The sequence below is a fragment of the Balaenoptera borealis genome (assembly GCF_965194805.1).
Source record: "Balaenoptera borealis genome assembly, chromosome: 2".
Taxonomy (NCBI): Eukaryota; Metazoa; Chordata; class Mammalia; order Artiodactyla; family Balaenopteridae; genus Balaenoptera; species Balaenoptera borealis.
In genome coordinates, this window is record NC_138867.1 from 168,616,276 (window position 1) to 168,641,978 (window position 25,703).

General features: G+C 41.6%; 1 protein-coding gene across 16 annotated transcripts in view; it reads left to right on the forward strand.

Moving 5' to 3' along the window:
* OBSCN (obscurin, cytoskeletal calmodulin and titin-interacting RhoGEF) overlaps positions 1-25,703 on the forward strand; it is a 245,238-nt gene that overhangs the window by 12,791 nt on the left and 206,744 nt on the right. For all 16 annotated transcript variants that reach the window (XM_082379271.1, XM_082379281.1, XM_082379280.1 and 13 more), the window contains exon 8: positions 11,743-12,018. In XM_082379271.1, the coding sequence (XP_082235397.1) occupies positions 11,743-12,018 (276 nt within the window). The remainder of the gene's footprint in view (positions 1-11,742; positions 12,019-25,703) is intronic.

Below are 25,703 nucleotides of genomic sequence, written 5' to 3' on the forward strand. Positions count from 1 at the left end.
CACCAACAGTGCAAGAGTGTTCCCTTTTCTCCACACCCTCTCCAGCATTTATTGTTTCTAGATTTTTTGATGATGGCCATTCTGACCGGTGTGAGATGATATCTCATTGTAGTTTTGATTTGCATTTCTCTAAAGATTAGTGATGTTGAGCATTCTTTCATGTGTTTGTTGGCAATCTGTATATCTTTGGAGAAATGTCTATTTAGGTCTTCAGCCCATTTTTGGATTGGGTTGTTTGTTTTTATGTTATTGAGCTGCATGAGCTGCTTGTAAATTTTGAAGATTAATCCTTTGTCAGTTGCTTCATTTGCAAATATTTTCTCCCATTCTGAGGGTTGTCTTTTGGTCTTGTTTATGTTTTCCTTTGCTGTGCAAAAGCTTTTAAGTTTCTTTAGGTCCCATTTGTTTATTTTTGTTTTTATTTCCATTTCTCTAGGAGGTGGGTCAAAAAGGATCTTGCTGTGATTTATGTCATAGAGTGTTCTGCCTATGTTTTCCTCTAAGAGTTTGATAGTGTCTGGCCTTACATTTAGGTCTTTAATCCATTTTGAGTTTATTTTTGTGTATGGTGTTAGGGAGTGTTCTAATTTCATTCTTTTACATGTAGTTGTCCAGTTTTCCCAGCACCACTTATTGAAGAGGCTGTCTTTTCTCCACTGTATATGCTTGCCTCCTTTATCAAAGATAAGGTGACCATATGTGTGTGGGTTTATCTCTGGGCTTTCTATCCTGTTCCATTGATCTATGTTTCTGGTTTTGTGCCAGTACCAAACTGTCTTGATTACTGTAGCTTTGTAATATAGTCTGAAGTCAGGGAGCCTGATTCCTCCAGCTCCATTTTTCGTTCTCAAGATTGCTTTGACTATTCGGGGTCTTTTGTGTTTCCAGACAAATTGTGAAAGTTTTTGTTCTAGTTCTGTGAAAAATGCCAGTGGTAGTTTGATAGGGATTGCATTGAATCTGTAGATTGCTTTGGGTAATAGAGTCATTTTCACAATGCTGATTCTTCCAATCCAAGAACATGGTATATCTTTCCATCTATTTGTATCATCTTTAATTTCTTTCATCAGTGTCTTATAATTTTCTGCATACAGGTCTTTGTCTCCTTGGGTAGGTTTATTCCTAGATATTTTATTCTTTTTGTTACAATGGTAAACGCGAGTGTTTTCTTAATTTCACTTTCCGATTTTTCATCATTAGTGTATAGGAATGCAAGAGATTTCTGTGCATTAATTTTGTATCCTGCTACTTTACCAAATTCATTGATTAGCTCTAGTAGTTTTCTGGTAGCATCTTTAGGATTCTCTATGTATAGTATCATGTCATCTGCAAACAGGGACAGCTTTACTTCTTCTTTTCCGATTTGGATTCCTTTTATTTCTTTTTCTTCTCTGATTGCTGTGGCTAACACTTCCAAAACTATGTTGAATAATAGTGGTGAGAGTGGGCAACCTTGTCTTGTTCCTGATCTTAGTGGAAATGGTTTCAGTTTTTCACCATTGAGGACAATGTTGGCTGTGGGTTTGTCATATATGGCCTTTATTATGTTGAGGAAAGTTCCCTCTATGCCTACTTTCTGCAGGGCTTTTATCATAAATGGGTGTTGAATTTTGTTGAAAGCTTTCTCTGCATCTATTGAGATGATCATATGGTTTTTCTCCTTCAATTTGTTAATATGGTATATTACGTTGATTGATTTGCATATATTGAAGAATCCTTGCATTCCTGGGATAAACCCCACTTGATCATGGTGTATGATCCTTTTAATGTACTGTTGGATTCTGTTTGCTAGTATTTTGTTGAGGATTTTTGCATCTATGTTCATCAGTGATATTGGCCGTAGTTTTCTTTCTTTGTGACGTCTTTGTCTGGTTTTGGTATCAGGGTGATGGTGGCCTCGTAGAATGAGTTGTGGAGTGTTCCTCCCTCTGCAATATTTTGGAAGAGTTTGAGAAGGATAGGTGTTAGCTCTTCTCTAAATGTCTGATAGAATTCGCCTGTGAAGCCATCTGGTCCTGGGCTTTTGTTTGTTGGAAGATTTTTAACCACAGTTTCAATTTCAGTGCTTGTGATTGGTCTGTTTATATTTTCTATTTCTTCCTGGTTCAGTCTCAGAAGGTTGTGCATTTCTAAGAATTTGTCCATTTCTTCCAGGTTGTCCATTTTATTGGCATAGAGTTGCTTGTAGTAATCTCTCATGATCGTTTGTATTTCTGCATTGTCAGTGTTACTTCTCCTTTTTCATTTCTAATTCTACTGATCTGAGTCTTCTCCCTTTTTCTCTTGATGAGTCTGGCTAGTGGTTTATCAATTTTCCATTCACTGTTATGCTTCAAATCTCTTTGGCCAGGAAGAACCCCCTCCCTTCTAAGGTCTCACCTGATTAGGTCAGGCCCAACCAGGATAATCTCCTTGTTAATGAACTCATAGTCAACTAATCTGGGACCTACATTCCTTCTGCAGAATCCCTTCACAGCAGTGCCTGGATTAGTGTTTGGTGGAATAGCTTGGAGAAGGTGCATGCATACTGTGGTGCAGGGATCTTGGGGCAGTCCTACCTAGCACAGGGTGTCACCTGCTCTTTCTTCTATTCAGAGAACAGATGCTCTCTGAGGAGCCCACAGCCGATTTTCCCTATGCCTCCCAGTACTGTGTGGGTCCGATGGCCATGCCTTGCTCAGGCACCTGGGAAAGTGAGTGCCTAATCTTCCAGCTTCAGCAGTGGAACATTGAGGGTGGTAGAGGTGGGCATGTGGTGGTGTGGCTGACCTGGTTCTGCTGAGGGATCTGTCCTGTGGCACTGGCCCATGCCCACACCAGGGTGGCTGTGCCCTGGTTTTGGACACTGACTTCGAGGCAGGCTGTGGAGGGATCAGAGTGGACAGGGTCAGACCTCACTCCTGCCTCTTAGGAGACAGGTGACCTTAGGCAAGTCGTCAGTGTCATGTCCCCCTGAAGTCTGTCTGGAAACTCAGAATGTGACCTTAACTGGAAATGGGGTCTTTGCAGACAACATCAAGGAAAGGATCACAAAATGAGATTACCCTGGATTAAGGTGGGCCCTGACTCCAATGACAGGTGTCCTTTGAGAGAAAGAAGAGGGATATTCGCGATACAGATACACGGGGACATGGCCAATGACAATGGAGGCAGAGATTGGGGTGATGCAGTCACAAACCCAGGGATGCCTGGAACCACCAGATTATAGCCATCCTGGTGGATGTCAGGTAGTATCTTACTGTGGTTTTGATTTGTATTTCCCTGATGACTAATGATGTTGAGCATCTTTTCGTATGTATTTGGCCATTTGTATATCTTCTTTGGAGAAATGTCTATTCAGATCCTTTGCTTGTTTTTTAATTATTTATCTTTTTATTACTCAGTTGAAAGAGTTCTTCATATATTCTGCATAGTATAGCCTTATACTATATATAATATAGTGTAGCCTTATCAGATATATGATTTGCAAATAGTTTCTTCCATTCACTTTCTTAATTGTGCCCTTTGATGCACAAAAGTTTTAAAATTGTGATGAAATCTAGTTTATCTTCTTTGGTTGCTTGTGTGTTAGGTGTCACATCTAAGAAATCGTTTCCCAATCCAAGGTCAAAGAGATTGACACCTATGTTTTCTTCTAAGAGTTTTCCAGTTTTAGCCCTTGTATTTAGGTCTTTGATCCATTTTATGACAATTTTTGTGTATGGTGTGAGTTAGGGGTCCAACTTCATCCTTTCCATTGGATATCCAGTTGTCCCAGCACCATTTGTTGAAAAGAATTTTTCCCCATTGAATTTTCTTGGCATCCTTGTTGAAAGTCAATTAACCATTAATTAAGTATTTACTTCTGGACTCTCAATTTTATTCCATTGATATATATGTCTACCACAGTCTTGATTATTGTAGCTTTGTGGTATGTTTTGAAATTGGGAAGTGTGAATTCTTTAACTTTTTTTTCAACATTGATTTGGCTATTTGAGGTCCCTTGCATTTCCACATGAATTTTGGGATCATCTTTTTAAGTTTTGCAAAAAAGACAGCTGGTATTTTGATTGGGATTGCATCAAAATGTGTAGGTCAATTTGGGGAATATTGCCATCTTTTTATTTTATTTTAAATATTTATTTATTTATTTATTTTTGGCTGCGTTGGGTTTTTGTTGCTGCACATGGGCTTTCTCTAGTTGTGACGAGCAGGGGCTACCCTTCGTTGGGGTGTGCGGGCTTCTCATTGCGGTGGCTTCTCTTGTTGCGGAGCACGGGCTCTAGGCATGTGGGCTTCAGTAGTTGTGGTGCATGGGCTTAGTTGCTCCGTGCATGTGGGATCTTCCCAGACCAGGGATTGAACCCATGTCCCCTGAATTGGCAGGCAGATTCTTAACCACTGCACCACCAGGGAAGTCCCCAAATGACTGGTATCAGATTTCTTTTTTAATTTTATTTTTTTGGCCGCGCCGTGTGGCATGTGGGATCTTAGTTCCCTGACCAGGGATCGCACCTGAGCCCCCTGTAGTGGAAGCGCAGAGTCTTAACCACTGGTCCACCAGGGAAGTCCCCTTTGCTATCTTAACAGTGTTAGTCTCCTAATCCACAATATGAGATGACTTTCTATTTATTTTGGTCTTTTAAATTTCTTTCAGTTATGTTTTATAGTTTTTAGTGTGCAGGAATTGTGCTTATTTTGTTACGTTTGTTGCTAAGTATTTTATTCTTTTTGATGCTACTGTAAATGGAATTGTTTTCTTAATTTCATTTTTAAATTGTTCATTCCTAATGTATGGAAATAGAATTGATTTTTGTATATTGGTCTAGTATCTTGCAGCTTCTCTGAATTCATTTATTCACTCTATTAGTTCTTTTGTGGATGCCTTAGGATTTTCTATATACAAATCATGTCATCTGCAGGTAGTTTTACTTCATTTCCAGTCTGGATGCCTGTCATTTTGTTTTTGATTACTGATTAAATCTCTTTACTTGTTATAGGTCTATTCAGATTTTTTTCCATTTATTCTTGTGTTAGTTTTGATAGTTTATGTGTTTCTAGGGATTTCTCCATTTCATCTAGGTTATCTAGTTGGTGTGCAGTTGTTCATAGTATTCTCTTATAATCCTTTTTATTTTTGTAAGGTCTTTATTGATGTCCCCAGTTTTTTATCCTGATTTTAATAATTTGAGTCTTCTATCTTTTTTCTTAGTCTAGCTAATATTTTGTCAATTTTGTTGATCTTTTCAAAGAACCACCTTTTGGTTTCCTTGATTCTTTCTATTGCTTTTGTATTCTCCATTTCACATATCTATGCTCTAATCTTTATTTTCTTCATTCTTCTAAGTTTGGGTTTAACTTAATCTTTTTCTTGTTTCTTAAGGTATGAAGTTAGGTTATTGATTTGTGATCTTCTTTTTAAGATAGGCCTATAGCTTATAGCTATGGATGGCAGGAAACTGAACACTGCTTTCACTGCACCTCATAAGTTTTGGTATGCTGTGTTTTCATTTTCATTTATCTCAAAATATTTTCTAATTTTCCTTGTAATACTCCTTTGAGTGTGTTGTTTAATTTTGACATACTTGTGAATTTTCCAGTTTTCTTTCTAGTATTGCTGTCTAGTTTCATTCCATCATAGTCAAAAAGATTCTTTGTATGCTTTCAGTCCTTTTAGATTTATTGAGACTTGTTTTATGGCCTAACATGTGGTCTGTGTTAGAGGATGTTCCATATGTGCTTGAGTAAAATGTGTCTTCTGTTGCTGTTGGGTGGAGTGTCCTCTGTAAGTCAGTTAGGTCTAGTTTCTTGTATAGTGTTATTCATATCCTATTTCCTTATTGATCTGTCTGGTTGTTCTATCCATTATTGAAAGTAGGGTACTGAAGTCTCTGACTATTCTTGGAGAACTGTCTATTTCTCCCTTTAATCTTTTAGCTTTTGTTTCATATATTTTGGAGCTCTCTTTTTAGTTGTGCTTATGTTTATAGTTGTGATATCTTCTTGATGAACTGACCCTTTTAATCAATATATAACATCCTTAATCTATATCTGTATATATTAAATATAATGTCTTGTAATGTTTTTTTCCTTTTGTTTGACATTAGTATAGCCACCTCAGGTCTCTATTGATTGCTATTTGTATGGAGTATCTTTTCACTTTCAACCTATTTGTATCTTTGGATCTAAAGTGAATCTCCTGTAGACAGCATTTAAAAAATTCATTTTGTATTAAGTTAATTCTTATAAGGAAGTGTTTCCTTCTGCTATTTGACTCTTTGTTTCTTATATGTCATATCTTTTTGCCATTATTTTCTCCATTATTGTCATTTATGATTAATTTATTTTTTCTAGTGTACCATTTTTGTTACTTTTTCATTTCTTTATGTATATGTACATTCATTTTTTCTTAGTGATTACCCTGGGGATTGTCATTAACATCTAACTTTGTAATAATCAAGTTTGAAATTATATCATCTTAGTTTCAATAGAAAAACTCTGCTTCTTTACAGGTTGTGCCCCAAGCTGAATGTTGTTAATGTCACAAGTTATGTCTTTATACATAGTGTGTCCGTTAACTTTACAGTTTTATAATTATTGTTTATGCATTTGTATTTTAAGTCATATAAGAAATAAAAGGAATTATCTAAGCACCAGAAGAATGATCCAATATAAATGAGAGTTGGAACTTACAAACAAGAGCAAGATTAGAAGATCAGAAGTTCCACCCAGAAACTTCAGATGATAGAAAAACAATCTGAAAGAGTATGTCAAATAAGTCTACTTAAAATGATTAAAGAGATGTATGGAAGACTAGAAAATGTAAGAAAAAGTGAAATACTAGGAAAAAGAACAGGCAGATTTAAAGAACCAAATGAAACTTCTTAATAAGAAACACAACTTTTGTAATAACAATTCAGTGGAGGGATAAACAGCAAATTAGACATAGCTGAAGATAGAATTATTGAATTGGAAGATAGATCTGAGAAAATTACTCAGGATGAATCACAAAGAGGTAAAAAATAAGAGATAATGACAGACATAGAGAAGAGAAGTAGAAGGCCACACGTATGTCTAAAAGGACTTCTAGGAGAGACTAGAGATAATGAGGAAGATGAAATAATGAAAGAAATAATGTGGAGAAATTTTAGAAATGGTAAAAGACATGAACCCTAAACTTCAAGATTCATAAGAAATAATGGGAGTTGTAAAAAAAAAAAGTCACAGCTAGTGAATTCCAGAAGGCCAAAAACCAAGAGGACATCTTAACCTCCAAAGGGAAAAAAGATTAATGGGATGATAATTATTCTTCCTGTAGATTTTTCAACAGCAATGAAGAGCACAGAAAAGATGGTATAGTCTCCAAAGCACTGAGGGAAAATAACTGCTGATCTAGAATTCTGTATCCAGCTAAACTATCATTCAAAAGTTAAGGTGAAATACAGACATTTTCAGAGAGTAAATGGAGAGAATTTATCATTCATAAAATCTCACTGAAAGAATTACCAATGAATATACTTTATAAAGAAGAAAATCAAGTCTAGAGTAGTAGAATGGATTCTAGAGCAGCGGTCCCCAACCTTTTTTGCACCAGGGACCAGTTCTGTGGAAGACAATTTTTCCATGGACCAGGGAGGGGGGATGGTTCAAGCGGTAATGCGAGCTATGGGGGGGATGGTTCAGGCGGTAATGCAAGCGATGGGGGGATGGTTCAGGTGGTAATGCGAGTGATGGGGAACAATGGGGAGCAGTGGGGAGGAGTAGATGATGCTTTGCTTGCTCACCCACTGCTCACCTCCTGCTGTGAGGCCCAGTTCCTAACAGGCTGTGGACTGGTACTGGTTTGTGACCCGGGGGTTGGGGACCCCTTTTCTAGAGGAATGTGATGTCAAGCAAATACAGTAAGTTAATAAAAAGCAGCATCTGATTCTCAAAGCCAAGGATTTGATTACACCAATGGTGATTGGCCTGCTAGAAGTTGTAAACTGCATTAATATATTAGTGTTCCTGTGACTCAGGGGTATTGCCTGTTCTTGGTGACATGGTATAAGAAATTCTCCCTGAAAATACCAATGCTGTGATAGGCCAGCCACAAATTATGCCTCTCTTTGTTAGGGTAATTACGAGATCACAGGTGCTAAGTAGATGCCAGAGCCTGAATTGTAACATATACCGACGTGAAAATTATTGAACTGAGAGCCTTCAGATTCTGAGAACTAACCTGTTCCCTGCTTTGTACATCTTCTGAAGTTCTCTATGTTGAGAAAGCTAGGAATAGGACCGGCTTGTGGCCAAGGCATCATGGTTTTGAGATCCAGAAGGTGGGCCCTCATCCAATTCTAGAAACTTGATTGTCTCTGTGTCTTCCACCCTGTCCCCAGAGGCCACACTGATATTTGCCAAGGAGCATCCAGCATGCAGGGAAGTGCAGGCTGAGGTGGGGGCCAGCACCATGCTAAGCTGTGAGGTAGTCCAGGCCCAGACAGAGGTGATATGGTTCAAGGAGGGAAAGAAACTGAGTTCAAGCTCAAAAGTGTGTGTGGAGGCCAAGGAAGGGCTGCACCCCGAGGCTGGTGGCGCAGCAGGTAGGCAAAGTAGATGCTGGGGGTGTACAGCTGAGAGGCCAGGGACTGGAAGGTCTCCTTCCACCTCGACATCACAGGTGGGTTCCTTGAGGCCCTTCTTATGTTCCTCAGGTTAATTATTAGGGAGTGGGAGTGTGTGGTCATGCCCCCTAAAAGTGTGTTTTGTCACAAAACTTACCACATAGCAGCTAGCGGGTATTAATTACATGCCAAGGGCCAGATTTTATGAAGTGCTTCTTGTCTTTTTACTTGTATAAACTTCACAACCACCTCGGGAAGAGAAATTCTGATTATTCCCATTTTAAGATAAAGCACAAGGAAATTCCATAACTTGCCAAAGTTCACATAGCCAGAGAATTACAGAGCCAGGATTTAGGCCCAATATTCTGAGGGCTGTTTTCTCTGGTTATCAAATTACAGCTTAACAATCCTCTGCCCATATTAAAAAAAAATTTTTAAGAGACTATTCCACTGTCTTCCAGATTCCATGTATTATTTTGGAATATCAACTGTCAGATATATTATGTTCCCTCAAGGGTCAAAAATTTTTTTCTTTTCCTGTTGTTTTTAAGGTATTGTTTTTGATTTTGATTTTCAGCAGTTTACATTGATGAACCTAGGTGTGATTTTCTTTGTATTCATCCTGGTTAGGGTTGCAGAGCATTTTGAGTCTGTGGATTTTTGTCTTTCCTCAACCATAGAGTGTGGTTTCTCACATGTCTCATATGTATCTCTCTTTCTCTCTACCTCTTAATTCTTTTTCTCTCTCTGCTTTAGTCTGGATATTTTCTTTAGATCTGTCTTCCAATCCACTAATTTTCTATTCTTCTATATCTAATCTGTTGTCAAACCCATTTATACTGTGTTTACTTTCAGTTATTGTATTTTCCAGTTTCATAATTTCCATTTGTTTAATTTCTTATAGATTCTATAGATTCTAGACTCTGTAGTAAAATTTTTGTATTTGACATATTTTCTTTTCTTTCATACTAAAGAAATATTATCATGGTTATATCCTGGTCTGATCATCTGATATTGCTTTTTTTTTGGATTTCTATTCACTCTTGTCCTTGGCATGCCAGTGAATTTTCAGTTGACTGTCAGACATTGTTTGAAAAAACTTTTTGAATATGGATGATGTTATCTTACTTCAGACAGAAGATCAGTATTTCCTTTGCTAGGGAGGGAGAGAACAACTAAGAACTTTAGTCTATTCAAGGACTGCACTGACTCAAGGCTGCATTGCAGTTTTGATCAGGGTCATCTATCTCTGGTTTGCCCCCAGTCTTGGGCATAGTCCTCCAAGGATTTCTGCAGAGACTTGGGGTATGGATGGGGGTCTCTTTTCAGGCAGACACTCAACTTTAATCTTTGTCTCTCTGGTAATGCAAGGTGCTAAAAAGTCTGCTATAGTTTTCAGAGGTTTTCTGCTTGGCTTTGTAGTCTCCTGGGCCATGCAGTTGTGGAGCTCATCAAACATCTTGAGGGGAATGTTGTTGAGTGTGGGGCTCAATTCTACAAGATCTCTTTTCCCTGGAGGCTTGTCTCCTCAATCTCTAACTTTATCTCTCTGCTCACACAAGGTGTACATAGCATGACCAGTTTTCCTGTTTCGTAGTAGCAGCCCTATGCCTTTTAGTGTCATCCTGTACTAAGGAGCAGCAGTGTCCAGAGGAAAAAATCAGATGCCCAGTGTGGTTCCAAAAGTGCAGTTCCCTTTTACCTTCCTCACTCACTCCACATCTATCCTTCTAGGAGAGCCCTGGCCCTAGCTCTCATCTCTGTTAGAATGACTCCCCTCAGCTTTCATCAAAGCTGCCTCCCTTTTATCATTTAGCACTTCACCTAAACATTACTCCTTAGCAAGATTTTCTCTGACCACCAAATCTAAGTCACCAGTCAGTCCCTTCTCTCTAGCATGTCACTCTGTCTTATTTCATCACAGCATTCACCGTAGCATTACATCATTGTCATGTTTGTATGTTTGTTTGTTTTTCCTCAGTAGAAGGTAAGATCTGTAAGAACAGAGACTGTGTTACTCACGTTTCCAGCTATGGTGTAGCATTCCTAGCTACCACCATAGTGCCTGCAGATAATGGGCCCTCCATTGACATTAGTTGCATCAGTGATTGAATGAATGAATGACTGCATCTACAGCATGGACTCTCTGAGATCCTATATGTATTTATTTGAGTTTAATGGAACATATACAATTATTTAAATTGATGATATCAGCCATTGGTAAGGATGTGGAGAACTGGAACTCCAACACACTGCTGGTGCGAGTGTAAGTTGGTACAAAAATTTTGGAAAACTGGAAATATCTGCTAAAGCCAAAAGCAGATGTTCCTATGTTCCAACAGTTCTGGTGCCCTAAAAGATATGTGAAAGAATGTTCATAGCAACTTTACACATCATATCTCCAAATTGAAAACAACCCAAATGAACCACAAGAGAAAAAGGAAAAATAAATTGTGGTGCTCACTCATACAACAGAATCCTGTATATCAGTATGAAAGAACTGACTGCTGCTACATGTATAACATGGATAGATCTTACAGACATTATGTTGAGTGAAAGAAAAGAGACCCAAAGAACACATAATGTATAATTCCATTCATGTGAAATCAAAGAACAGACAAAAGTAACTGATGGAGGTCGAGGTCAGAATAGTGCTTACTTTTGGGGAGTGGTCAGTAGTGAAAGGGGGGCTGTAAATGTTCTGTTTGTTGATGTGTTTTGATCACATGGCAATAGATACACCTAAATTTCATTGAGCTGTATGAATGAATTAGTGCACTTTACATGTGAGTTATACCTAGAAAAATGTAGAATAGTTTGTGGAGGACATACCATATGCTTGGGTCTGGGGATACAAGTGCACACAACCCAACCTGCCTGCCAGAGGTGACTGTCACATGGGAAAGACAATGAACTAGCTGTGACAGATGCTAGAATAACTTTGGCCACTTTCCTCCAGCCTTAGGAATTGACCTTGAGTCAGAACATCACCAAAATGTACACTTGAGATATATGTTTGTAAACACAACTCTACACCTTCCTGGGCACATGGCATCACTGGCTCCAAGGAGAAAATTTACTGAACTCTCAAGTTTTGGTCTCACAGGCTGGTACCAGCTTTGTGTCTCTGACACTGTGTGTCCCTTTCTGTGCCCAGAGTCCTCTGCAGTGTTTATCAAGGGGCAGCCAGCACATAAAGAGGTGCAGGCCGTGGTGGGGGCCAGCACCACACTGAGCTGCGAGGTGGCCCAGGCTCAGACGGAGGTGACGTGGTACAAGAACAGGAAGAAGCTGAATTCGAGCTCAAAAGTGCGTGTGGAGGCCAAGGGCTGCACCCAGAGGCTGGTGGTGCAGCAGGTGGACAAGGCAGATGCCGGGGAGTACAGCTGCGAGGCCAGGGGCCAGAAGGTCTCCTTCCACCTGGATGTCACAGGTCAGTCCTTGGAGGTAGTAACTTAGCCTTGTGTGGAGGTGATGGGACTGGCTTGCATCCCCTGACAGACCCGATGATCTTCCCACTAGACTTCATCTCTTTTAGCCTTCCATCTTCCCACCTCCCATTTTCATACCCATGGCTGGACCAAGGGAGTCTGGATGGGCAGGCTGTGAACAGAAGGGATAATGATGTTCCTATAAACCTTGAGTGGTGTTTCCACACAGTAATGCACAGTCTTCAGTTCCCAGCATCTGCCCAGAACCTTCCGGGTATTCCTTGGTGTTTGGGACTCTGGTTCTGTCTTGCACTTGGAGTCTGAGGTAGACCAGATGTCTTTTAACTGTGGGTATGTGAATTTGCTCCTCCTGGATGTCCTGACAGCTCCTAGATGCCATCACCTAGCAACGCATGTGGGTTCACACTAGGGAGAGATGTTTGAATTTCATTAAGCCAGGACAAGGGGAAATTTCTGCCACACAGTCATACTTGGATTTATCTCAAGACTGAACTATGGATTATCAAAGTTTTAGGTGTTCTGAACACTCTTTCTTCCTTGCACATGGATATAGAAGTTATCTGTGCATCTACATGTAACAAAATCTAGATCCATTTTTCTTGCAATATGTGTGCAAAGTAAACAGAGACCAGAGGGTTGGTCGATATGTGCCTGAGATATGCACAAGTGAGGTCTGGAATTCTCTTTTCAAAGCAAATACTGATTTCCTTTTGTTTTCTGTTAGAACATTCTATGTCATAATTCCCCATGGAGTCTGATTTATAGATTTAGACTTGGAGAGGAATAGTAGCTTCTCCTATACCAACATGTATGTATCTTTTAAGAATGGTATTTTAGAAGAATATGACAATATTTTTTCATGGCAATAAATGTGAAAGTTTTGACAAATTGATCAGATTCTTAGAAAACTATATAAAAAGTGACACAAGAAACATTCAACAACTCAAGTAGTCCTATAATCTTTTAAATAATTGGAACCATAATGATAAATCTTCTCATAGAGAAAGATCTAAGCCCAGTAGTTCCACTGGTAAATTATATGAAATACTTTGGAAAGAAAATCCGTGTTCATGGATATTCTTCTAGAGAATAGAAAAAGGAGATAAACGTCTCTGATTTGTTTCATGTAGATGGCATAACATTGATACCAATATGTGACAAAAAAAATTGTAAGAATTAAAATTACAGACCAACCTATTATAGATATCAAGGCCAATATCTGAAACAAAATATTATCAAAATAAATTTAACAATATATTAAGAGGAAAATTGGTAATACACTGTGATAAAAGTCATAGTCCAGAAATGCAAGGTTGTTCAAACACTAGAAACATTAGCAAAGCAATCTGTTCATGACATGCAGAATAAAGTATTTGGTAAGATTTGGCATTATAAATACAGAAGAAAAGTTTAATAAAGTTGGCATCAATTCATGACATAAAATTCTTAACGAATTATAAATAAAACAGTTCTTAATCTGATAAATGACGCTGCAGACAAACCAGCTAATTGCACACAAAAAAGTGAAAGTTTGAAAGTTTGTCTGTGAGATAGGGAACCAGACAAGGAAACCAACTGTTACTGCTTTTAACCAACATTGTACAGCAGAGATAGGAGGAAAAGAAAGTAAAAGACATAAACGTGTGAAGAAACAAAAGTTGAATTCATGGATAATATGATTAATCCAAAGGATAAATTATGAGACTTAATAAGATAGTTGAGAATGATTACCATGTAAAAAAATCAATATGAAGAAAACACGTCTACATCTACATTGTGGCAACAAACATCTGGAAAATGAAATTTTTAAAAGAGTTACAATAGCATCAAAAGAATCATTTTCTAATTCCAAGTCTAATAAAGGGTGTTGAGAGGCTCTGTGTGCATCGGGGAATTATTAAAAATGTTTTGAGAGACAGTCAAGAAGTTCTAAATAGTTAGGTAGAAATCCAGGGAAGAATAAAAAATGTTCAATACCAATTAAAATCCAAACAAATGTTTGTTTAGTGGGGATTTTGAAAATTCAGAAGTAAATTGCTAAGATCATATACAGTCAATACACTCTTGAAGAAGAGCAAAAAGTGAGTTATTTGCTATACCAATATCAAGATTGTTATAAAGCTACAGCAATGTATACAATAGTGTCTCGTTGCAAGGAGAGATACACAGACCAAAGGACCAGAATAGTGATCTTCGACACAAATCTGAACATGAATGGATGCCCACATTCCCCTGCTCCTTTTTTAAAAAAAAATGTGGAATCATGCAAGGAGTAGAGACAACATGGTTTTAATAAATGGTACTTAAACCATTTAACCATATAGAAAAACGATTAGGCCAGTAATTCATATCCCACACAGTCAACTCATGTTGGGTTAAACACCACAGAATAGAAGGGAAAATCATAAAACTCTTAGATGATAACATAGATGGTTTTAATTACCTCAGATTAAAGAATGATTTCTTTCTTTTTTTAATAAATAATTTAAAAAAATTTATCTTTAGTGTATAGGAATGCAAGAGATTTCTGTGCATTAATTTTGTATCCTGCTACTTTACCAAATTCATTGATTAGCTCTAGTAGTTTTCTGGTAGCATCTTTAGGATTCTCTATGTATAGTATCATGTCATCTGCAAACAGTGACAGCTTTACTTCTTCTTTTCCGATTTGGATTCCTTTTATTTCTTTTTCTTCTCTGATTGCTGTGGCTAACACTTCCAAAACTATGTTGAATAATAGTGGTGAGAGTGGGCAACCTTGTCTTGTTCCTGATCTTAGTGGAAATGGTTTCAGTTTTTCACCATTGAGGATGATGTTGGCTGTGGGTTTGTCATATATGGCCTTTATTATGTTGAGGTAAGTTCCCTCTATGCCTACTTTCTGCAGGGCTTTTATCATAAATGGGTGTTGAATTTTGTCGAAAGCTTTCTCTGCATCTATTGAGATGATCATATGGTTTTTCTCCTTCAATTTGTTAATATGGTGTATCACATTGATTGATTTGCGTATATTGAAGAACCCTTGGTATTGGCACAAAAACAGAAATATAGATCAATGGAACAGGATAGAAAGCCCAGAGATAAACCCACGCACATATGGTCACCTTATCTTTGATAAAGGAGGCAAGCATATACAGTGGAGAAAAGACAGCCTCTTCAATAAGTGGTGCTGGGAAAACTGGACAGGTACATGTAAAAGTATGAAATTAGAACACTCCCTAACACCATACACAAAAATAAACTCAAAATGGATTAAAGACCTAAATGTAAGGCCAGACACTATCAAACTCTTAGAGGAAAACATAGGCAGAACACTCTATGACATAAATCACAGCAAGATCCTTTTTGACCCAGCTCCTAGAGAAATGGAAATAAAAACAAAAATAAACAAATGGGACCTAATGAAACTTAAAAGCTTTTGCACAGCAAAGGAAACCATAAACAAGACCAAAAGACAACCCTCAGAATGGGAGAAAATATTTGCAAATGAAGCAAATGACAAAGGTTAATCTCCAAGATTTACAAGCAGCTCATGCAGCTCAATAGCAAAAAAACAAACAACCCAATCCAAAAATGGGCAGAAGACCTAAATAGACATTTCTCCAAAGAAGATATACAGATTGCCAACAAACACATGAAAGAATGCTCAATATCACTAATCATTAGAGAAATGCAAATCAAAACTACATTGAGGTATCACCTCACACCGGTCAGAATGCCCATCATCAGAAAATCTGCAAACAATAAATGCTGGAGAGGGTGTGGAGAAAAGGGAACACTCTTGCACTGTTGGTGGGAATGTAAATTGATACAGCCACTATGGAGAACAGTATGGAGGTTCCTTAAAAAACTAAAAATAGAACTACCATAGGACCCAGCAATCCCACTACTGGGCATATACCCTAAGAAAACCATAATTCAAAAAGAGTCATGTACCAAAATGTTCATTGCAGCTCTATTTATAATAGCCAGGACATGGAAGCAACTTAAGTGTCCATCATCGTATGAATGGATAAAGAACATGTGGCACATATATACAATGGAATATTACTCAGCCATAAAAAGAAACGAAATTGAGTTGTTTGTAATGAGGTGGATGGAGTTAGAGTCTGTCATACAGAGTGAAGTAAGTCAGAAAGAGAAAAACAAATACCGTATGCTAACACATATATATGGAATCTAAGGAAAAAAAAAAAAAGGTCATGAAGAACCTAGTGGTAAGACGGGAATAAAGACACAGACCTACTAGAGAATGGACTTGAGGATATGGGGGGGGGGGGAAGGGTAAGCTGTGACAAAGTGAGAGAATGGCATGGACATATATACACGACCAAATGTAAAATAGCTAGTGGGAAGCAGCCGCATAGCACAGGGAGATCAGCTCGGTGCTTTGTGACCACCTAGAGGGGTGGGATAGGGAGGGTAGGAGGGAGGGAGATGCAAGAGGGAAGAGATATGGGAACATATGTATATGTATAACTGATTCAGTTTGTTATAAAGCAGAAACTAACACACCACTGTAAAGCAGTTATACTCCAAGAAAGATGTTAAAAAAATTTTTTTAAAATTTATTATTTTTGGCTTCGCAGCTCCACGCGGGCTCTCTCTAGTTGCGGCAAGCTGGGGCTACTCTTCGCTGTGGTTTGCGGGCTTCTCACTGCGGTGGCTTCTCTTGTTGTTTAGCATGAGCTCTAGGTGTGCAGGCTCAGTGGTTATGGCTCACAGGCTCTAGAGGGCAGGCTCAGCAGTTGTGGCGCACGGGCTTAGTTACTCTGTGGCATGTGGCATCTTCCTGGACCAGGGCTCGAACCTGTGTTCCCTGCATTGTCAGGCAGATTCTTAACCTCTACACCACCAGGGAAGTCCCAAAGAATGACTTCTTAAAATACAAGTGCACTAATCATAATGAAAAAAATTTGACTACCTTAAAACTAAATATGCATTGATAGATTCATCAGAAGATAGCATAAAGTACTGAAAAGGCAAACCACACAGATGTGGAAGACATTTAGAACATACACACTTGTCAGTGCCTAGCATTCGTATGTATAAAAACGTCCTTAAAGTGAACATACAAATGGCAGACAATGCTATTGAAAATAGGGCAAAAACGTTGAACAGTGACACCACAGAAGAGCAAACACTGATGACCAAAAACATCAGAAATGGGTCTTTACTTTGAATCATCAGAAAAAATGCAAAAGACTGCCACAGGAGGTACATTTCACTCCCACCACACTGCCAACAGTGAGAGTAGGTGAGGGTAGAACTTCAGCAAATCTCATTCACTGCAGATGAGAACATGCCCTGCACATTCCTGTGGGAAAAGACTCTGGCCTCATCTAGGAAGTATGAGGAATGAACCCATAATGACCCCACAATTTCTGTCCTAGAGGAATTGTGCAAAGAGGAAGTTTATCAGAGTATCCCCATCAGATGCTTGCACCACTTAACAATACGAAAAAATTAAATTGTATTAGCAATGCCCACAACGCAGAAAAGTGAACTCATGGTGGGGTAGAAACCCACTGTAAAGGTAAAAACAAAAAAACCCACTGATGATACTGTGGTTTCTTTAAAGACTGAGGTAAGGAAACATTTCTAAATAGAACACAAATGCTCTAAACTGAAAGGGCTGAAATGGACATCGGTGACACTATTGAAGGGAAAAACTTTGATTCATCAGAGGACTCGATCACACAGTGAAAGGTCGAGTCCCACAGTTGGGAATAAACTTGAAAGCTAGCAATCTGTCTTTCTCTAGTATTTCGGTGCATAAAGAGTGCCTAGAGATGAATGGAGAGAAGAGAGAGCCCACTGTTGGTGAGTGGGCAAAAATTTGAATAGAGTCTTCAGGAAGAACAAAAGAGTAATGAGGAACCCAGTCGTACGGGGAAAGGTGCTCAGCTTCTTTATTCCTCAGACAATGGAAAAGAAAGCCACGGGGAGGTGCCAGCACTCCCCCCAGATTGCCACAAGTTGACCATACTAAGTGTAGGCCAGGGCACCAAGGCTCAGTGATTTCCATGGACTGCAGGTGTAAAGTTCCCTGCTTAGGCGTATGAAGAAGACTGTGGCGCCACCTGGGAAGGTTTGGGAACGCTTGCGTGTGACCCTGCAGATGCCATGAGCAGGGGAGAAGTCTCTTCCAAAAGGGCACCCTCCCCACCAACTCCCCCACCCCCCGGATGAGCTCACGCGGACCCGGGTGAGAATGCATCACTTGTGTTACTTGTCGCTGAGAAAGGCAGGGGGACGTCTGCAGGGCACACGCCTGGTGCAGAGCCTGGAGAAATTTCCAGCTTGGCCCCCGCCTCACCTCCGCACCCTTCGCACCCGCCTGGCCCTCGGCTCCCCACTCAGGTCTCCTTTGCCCGGGGCTGCCTTCCTGACTGAGATGGTGTCCTTGACCCGTGTATCCCTCCCTGTCCCCAGAGCCCAAGGTGGTGTTTGCCAAGGAGCAGCCGGCACGCAGTGAAGTGCAGGCCATGGCGGGGGCCAGTGCCACGCTGAGCTGCGAGGTGGCCCAGGCCCAGACGGAGGTGACGTGGTACAAGGACGGAAAGAAGCTGAGTTCGAGCTCGAAAGTGCGTGTGGAAGCCACGGGCCGAGGGCGGCGGCTGGTGGTGCAGCAGGCGGGCAAGGCAGATGCCGGGGAGTACAGCTGCGAGGCCGGGGGCCAGAGCGTCTCCTTCCACCTGGATGTCACAGGTCAGTCCTGGAGGAGGATACTAAGCTAGCCTATTTGGAGGTGACGAGGGGACTGTCTTGCGGCCTCCACAGACTGGTGTTCACTCTCCTGTAGCCTCCCAGTCTTCCACGTCCCACGTTTATAGCCATTTTTGCCTGGGGGAGGTTGGATGGAGAGGGTGGGCGTGGAAGGCAGAGGGGCCATTTGTGTCCAGCTGTTTCCATGTGGTAAGGCTCAGTCACAGTGTCTTAGCACCTGCCCAGAGCCTTCCTGTTGTTCCTGGTATCGGGACCCTGGCTCTCCCTGATGCGTGGCGTCTGAGGTAGGCCTGGGGATATGTGACTTTCCTCCCATGGTACGTCTTTCCTGACATCTACCACATGGCTCCTGCCGGGTCTCAGTTTGCCAGATGGGGTTTCAATGTCATTGATGGCGGATTAGTTGAGATATTGGCCACACAGTCCTGCTTGGAATTTTCTTAGGAGTGAACTTTGGATGATCAGATTGGAGGTGTCTGGGATGCCGTTCCTTCAATTTCCTGGATAAGGAAGCTCCGGTTGCCTGTAGGTAGCAGAAGATAGGCCCAAGTTTTGTTGTCACGATCTTGCAAAGGGAGAAGGAAAGGAGGATTGGAACAGAGTCACCTGTGCTATTTAGGGTGATCTTCTTAAAGGCAATAGGATTTTGCCTTTGTCTTCAAACAGTTTGGATGCTGCAGGTCACTATTCCCTGTGGCATCAAATTGATGAATTTAGGAACAGAAAGGAAAAAGTCACTTCTGCCCCGTCAGTCTGCTTTGCTAATGAGCAGTTAGTGTAGTAGCAGCAGACTCTTACTGGCAAAGCAGTCTTTATTTCGTTGCATTTTCCTAAAGGTTAGTGAGTGTCTCTGCCTCGTGGCTGGAACATAAGGCAGTCTAAGAAATCAGGTTACTCGTCTTCTGTGGAGAGAGCCCTAATGCTGAGTAGGGGTGGGCTCCCATTCCACATTGACTCCTAGGTGCCAACCCATAACTGTTTGAGACCGTGCGAGCATAGGATGATTCATGGGTGTGTATAGATATCCCAGATCCCACGGGGCATTTGTGTAAAATGTGGCTTTCGGAGAATATTGGAGAGTGTTCTAAGATAAAAGGTTTGAAAAGTTGTGAAGTTTGACTAAATCCTGGGCAACTGTATGAAAACTGACAGAAGAAGATATAGAAAACTCAAAGAGTTGTATGACTTGTCAATCAGTAGGACCAGTAATGAAAAATCTTCCCAGGAACTACCTTGTAGTTCTCTGGTAGAGTCTACAAAATATCCTGGAAAACTGTTATTCCATGCTTGTGGAGATGGTCTTAGAGATAGAAAAAGGTGGTACACTCCATAATTCTCTTTAAGTTCAGAACATAATATCGATGCATATCAGAATCGCAGAAGAAAGGAAGGAAGGCTGAATGACATTCCAGACGTATGTATTGCGAATGTCACAGCCAAAATCATAAAAGAAATGTCAGCAACAGGAATTCAGCCGTGCCTCTACGGGGTGGAGACCAGTGATGAGAGTCGTAGTCCAGGATTGCACGTTGTGTTCAAGGTTGGCAAAGTCAATAGATATAAAGCTTGGCATTAAGAGATTGGACGCAAAAGTATGTGGCCCTCTGAACGAGTAGAGAATCAAATGGTAGATGCAACTTGATCGTCTGAGGTCCAAGCAAAAAGTGTTATAAAACTCAGCACCAGTTCCTGCCACATAATTCTTATCCTAGTGTACAAAAGTGTTCTTTTTGTAACGTTATAATAAAATTCCTCCAAAAACAACAACAGCAACAACAAGAGCAGCATCCCACTGAACGTGTCCCTGGAAATCTTTGATGTGAGGGAGAATGCTGTACAGTGGGCCACTGTCACCACTGAGTGGAGTGAGGAGGAGCATAAAATCCCTGGCAAAGGGTTTAGAAAAACTCAAGGTAGAATTTGCTGGTGATGTGATTATCAACTCAGACAATCCGATGGATGAATTATTAGGCTGTGTACGATTGTTGAGTAAGACTAGGGTGTAAGAGAATCAACATGCAGAAGACATTTCCACAGCTAAGTCCTGGCGAGAAACGCTTGGAAAGTGAACCTTTTTTGAAAGAGTTAAAATGGCACACTTGTATCATGTTTCTAATTCCAGGTCTGATCAAAGTTGCTATGAGACTATGTGGGGAAATTATTACACATTGTTGAGAGAGAGTCAGAGGTTTCAATCGATGGACAGTAATCTGAGGAGAAAAATCAAAGATGTTGATTAACAATGAAAATCGAAGGAAATTTGTGTTTTGGGTGGTCGGATGGTAGACTAGCAGGCAGATTCCAAAGGCAAGGTACAGCCAATATGCTATTTGCTTGAAGAAGCACGGTGGGAGCACTTCCTGTGAGCCATTGTCAAGAATTATCGTGAGGCTATATAGTTTTCAAGGTAAGGGGATCCCAGTGCGGCTATACTTACCGCGTCAGAGGAACGTAGTAGTGAGGTCAGAAAGAGCTCCTTGCAGCAATGGTCTCCTGCACCACCACGGACAAATCCCCCCTCCTGCCCCCTTCCCAGCCCCCTCCCCTCCGCCACAATTTCATCTGTTACTGTGCTGTCTCTTCGAGAAGTCAAGGAGGGATATTGTCTTCATAAATAGTGCTTGGACCACTTACCCATAGGGAAAAATTAAAGTGTACTGACAATTCACACCACACACAAAAGTATACTCGTGGTGGGTTAGAAACCTCAGTGTTAAAAGGTACAAAGCAAACAAGAGTCCGGCGATACCGTGGTTTCTTTAAAGACCGAAGGTAAAGGAAGTTTTCTTAAATGGAACACAAATGCTCCAAACTGAAAGGGCTGAAATGGACATTGGTGACACTATTGAAGGTAAAAACTTTGATTCATCGGAGGACTCGATCACACAGTGAAAGTGCGAGTCCCTCAGTTGGGAATAACCTTGAAAGCTAGCAATCTGTCCTTCTGTAGTCTTTCAATGCATAAAGAGTGCCTAGAGATGAATGGAGAGAAGAGAGAGCCTACTATGGGTGAGTGGGCAAAAATTTGCATAGTGTCACCAGGAAGAACAAAAGAGCAATGGAGACCCCAGTCGTAAGGGAAAAGGTGCTCAGCTTCTTTATTCCTCAGACAATGGAAAAGAAAGCCACGGGGAGGTGCCAGCACGCCCTCCAGCTTGTCACAAGTTGACCATACTAAGTGTAGGCCAGGGCACCGAGCCTCAGTGATTTGCCTGGACTGCAGGTGCAAAGTTCCCTGCTTAGGCATATGGAGAAGACTGTGGCCCCATCTGGGAAGGTTTGGGAACACTAGGGTGTGACCCTGCAGATGCCATGAGCAGGGGAGAAGTCTCTTCCAAAAGCGCACCCTCCCCCAGCCCCCCGCACCCCCCGGACCAGCTCACGCGGACCCGGGTGAGAATGCATCACTTGTGTTACTTGTCGCTGAGAAAGGCAGGGGGACGTCTGCAGGGCACACGCCTGGTGCAGAGCCTGGAGAAATTTCCAGCTTGGCCCCCGCCTCACCTCCGCACCCTTCGCACCCGCCTGGCCCTCGGCTCCCCACTCAGGTCTCCTTTGCCCGGGGCTGCCTTCCTGACTGAGATGGTGTCCTTGACCCGTGTATCCCTCCCTGTCCCCAGAGCCCAAGGTGGTGTTTGCCAAGGAGCAGCCGGCACGCAGTGAAGTGCAGGCCGTGGCGGGGGCCAGTGCCACGCTGAGCTGCGAGGTGGCCCAGGCCCAGACGGAGGTGACGTGGTACAAGGACGGAAAGAAGCTGAGTTCGAGCTCGAAAGTGCGTGTGGAAGCCACGGGCCGAGGGCGGCGGCTGGTGGTGCAGCAGGCGGGCAAGGCAGATGCCGGGGAGTACAGCTGCGAGGCCGGGGGCCAGAGCGTCTCCTTCCACCTGGATGTCACAGGTCAGTCCTGGAGGAGGATACTAAGCTAGCCTATTTGGAGGTGACGAGGGGACTGTCTTGCGGCCTCCACAGACTGGTGTTCACTCTCCTGTAGCCTCCCAGTCTTCCACGTCCCACGTTTATAGCCATTTTTGCCTGGGGGAGGTTGGATGGAGAGGGTGGGCGTGGAAGGCAGAGGGGCCATTTGTGTCCAGCTGTTTCCATGTGGTAAGGCTCAGTCACAGTGTCTTAGCACCTGCCCAGAGCCTTCCTGTTGTTCCTGGTATCGGGACCCTGGCTCTCCCTGATGCGTGGCGTCTGAGGTAGGCCTGGGGATATGTGACTTTCCTCCCATGGTACGTCTTTCCTGACATCTACCACATGGCTCCTGCCGGGTCTCAGTTTGCCAGATGGGGTTTCAATGTCATTGATGGCGGATTAGTTGAGATATTGGCCACACAGTCCTGCTTGGAATTTTCTTAGGAGTGAACTTTGGATGATCAGATTGGAGGTGTCTGGGATGCCGTTCCTTCAATTTCCTGGATAAGGAAGCTCCGGTTGCCTGTAGGTAGCAGAAGATAGGCCCAAGTTTGTTGTCACGATCTTGCAAAGGGAGAAGGAAAGGAGGATTGGAACAGAGTCACTGTGCTATTTAGGGTGATCTTCTTAAAGGCAATAGGATTTTGCCTTTGTCTTCAAACAGTTTGGACGCTGCAGGTCACTATTCCCTGTGGCATCAAATTGATGAATTTAGGAACAGAAAGGAAAAAGTCACTTCTGCCCCGTCAGTCTGCTTTGCTAATGAGCAGTTAGTGTAGTAGCAGCAGACTCTTACTGGCAAAGCAGTCTTTATTTCGTTGCATTTTCCTAAAGGTTAGTGAGTGTCTCTGCCTCGTGGCTGGAACATAAGGCAGTCTAAGAAATCAGGTTACTCGTCTTCTGTGGAGAGAGCCCTAATGCTGAGTAGGGGTGGGCTCCCATTCCACATTGACTCCTAGGTGCCAACCCATAACTGTTTGAGACCGTGCGAGCATAGGATGATTCATGGGTGTGTATAGATATCCCAGATCCCACGGGGCATTTCTGTAAAATGTGGCTTTCGGAGAATATTGGAGAGTGTTCTAAGATAAAAGGTTTGAAAAGTTGTGAAGTTTGACTAAATCCTGGGCAACTGTATGAAAACTGACAGAAGAAGATATAGAAAACTCAAAGAGTTGTATGACTTGTCAATCAGTAGGACCAGTAATGAAAAATCTTCCCAGGAACTACCTTGTAGTTCTCTGGTAGAGTCTACAAAATATCCTGGAAAACTGTTATTCCATGCTTGTGGAGATGGTCTTAGAGATAGAAAAAGGTGGTACACTCCATAATTCTCTTTAAGTTCAGAACATAACATCGGTGCATACCAGAATCGCAGAAGAAAGGCAGGAAGGATGAATGGCATTCCAGACGTATGTATTGCGAATGTCACAGGCAAAATCACGAATGAAATGTTAGCAACAGGAATTCAGCCGTGCCTCTACGGGGTGGAGACCAGTGATGAGAGTCGTAGTCCAGGATTGCACGTTGTGTTCAAGGTTGGCAAAGTCAATAGATATAAAGCTTGGCATTAAGAGATTGAACGCAAAAGTATGTGGCCCTCTGAACGAGTAGAGAATCAAATGGTAGATGCAACTTGATCGTCTGAGGTCCAAGCAAAAAGTGTTATAAAACTCAGCACCAGTTCCTGCCACATAATTCTTATCCTAGTGTACAAAAGTGTTCTTTTTGTAACGTTATAATAAAATTCCTCCAAAAACAACAACAGCAACAACAAGAGCAGCATCCCACTGAACGTGTCCCTGGAAATCTTTGATGTGAGGGAGAATGCTGTACAGTGGGCCACTGTCACCACTGAGTGGAGTGAGGAGGAGCATAAAATCCCTGGCAAAGGGTTTAGAAAAACTCAAGGTAGAATTTGCTGGTGATGTGATTATCAACTCAGACAATCCGATGGATGAATTATTAGGCTGTGTACGATTGTTGAGTAAGACTAGGGTGTAAGAGAATCAACATGCAGAAGACATTTCCACAGCTAAGTCCTGGCGAGAAACGCTTGGAAAGTGAACCTTTTTTGAAAGAGTTAAAATGGCACACTTGTATCATGTTTCTAATTCCAGGTCTGATCAAAGTTGCTATGAGACTATGTGGGGAAATTATTACACATTGTTGAGAGAGAGTCAGAGGTTTCAATCGATGGACAGTAATCTGAGGAGAAAAATCAAAGATGTTGATTAACAATGAAAATCGAAGGAAATTTGTGTTTTGGGTGGTCGGATGGTAGACTAGCAGGCAGATTCCAAAGGCAAGGTACAGCCAATATGCTATTTGCTTGAAGAAGCACGGTGGGAGCACTTCCTGTGAGCCATTGTCAAGAATTATCGTGAGGCTATATAGTTTTCAAGGTAAGGGGATCCCAGTGCGGCTATACTTACCGCGTCAGAGGAACGTAGTAGTGAGGTCAGAAAGAGCTCCTTGCAGCAATGGTCTCCTGCACCACCACGGACAAATCCCCCCTCCTGCCCCCTTCCCAGCCCCCTCCCCTCCGCCACAATTTCATCTGTTACTGTGCTGTCTCTTCGAGAAGTCAAGGAGGGATATTGTCTTCATAAATAGTGCTTGGACCACTTACCCATAGGGAAAAATTAAAGTGTACTGACAATTCACACCACACACAAAAGTATACTCGTGGTGGGTTAGAAACCTCAGTGTTAAAAGGTACAAAGCAAACAAGAGTCCGGCGATACCGTGGTTTCTTTAAAGACCGAAGGTAAAGGAAGTTTTCTTAAATGGAACACAAATGCTCCAAACTGAAAGGGCTGAAATGGACATTGGTGACACTATTGAAGGTAAAAACTTTGATTCATCGGAGGACTCGATCACACAGTGAAAGTGCGAGTCCCTCAGTTGGGAATAACCTTGAAAGCTAGCAATCTGTCCTTCTGTAGTCTTTCAATGCATAAAGAGTGCCTAGAGATGAATGGAGAGAAGAGAGAGCCTACTATGGGTGAGTGGGCAAAAAT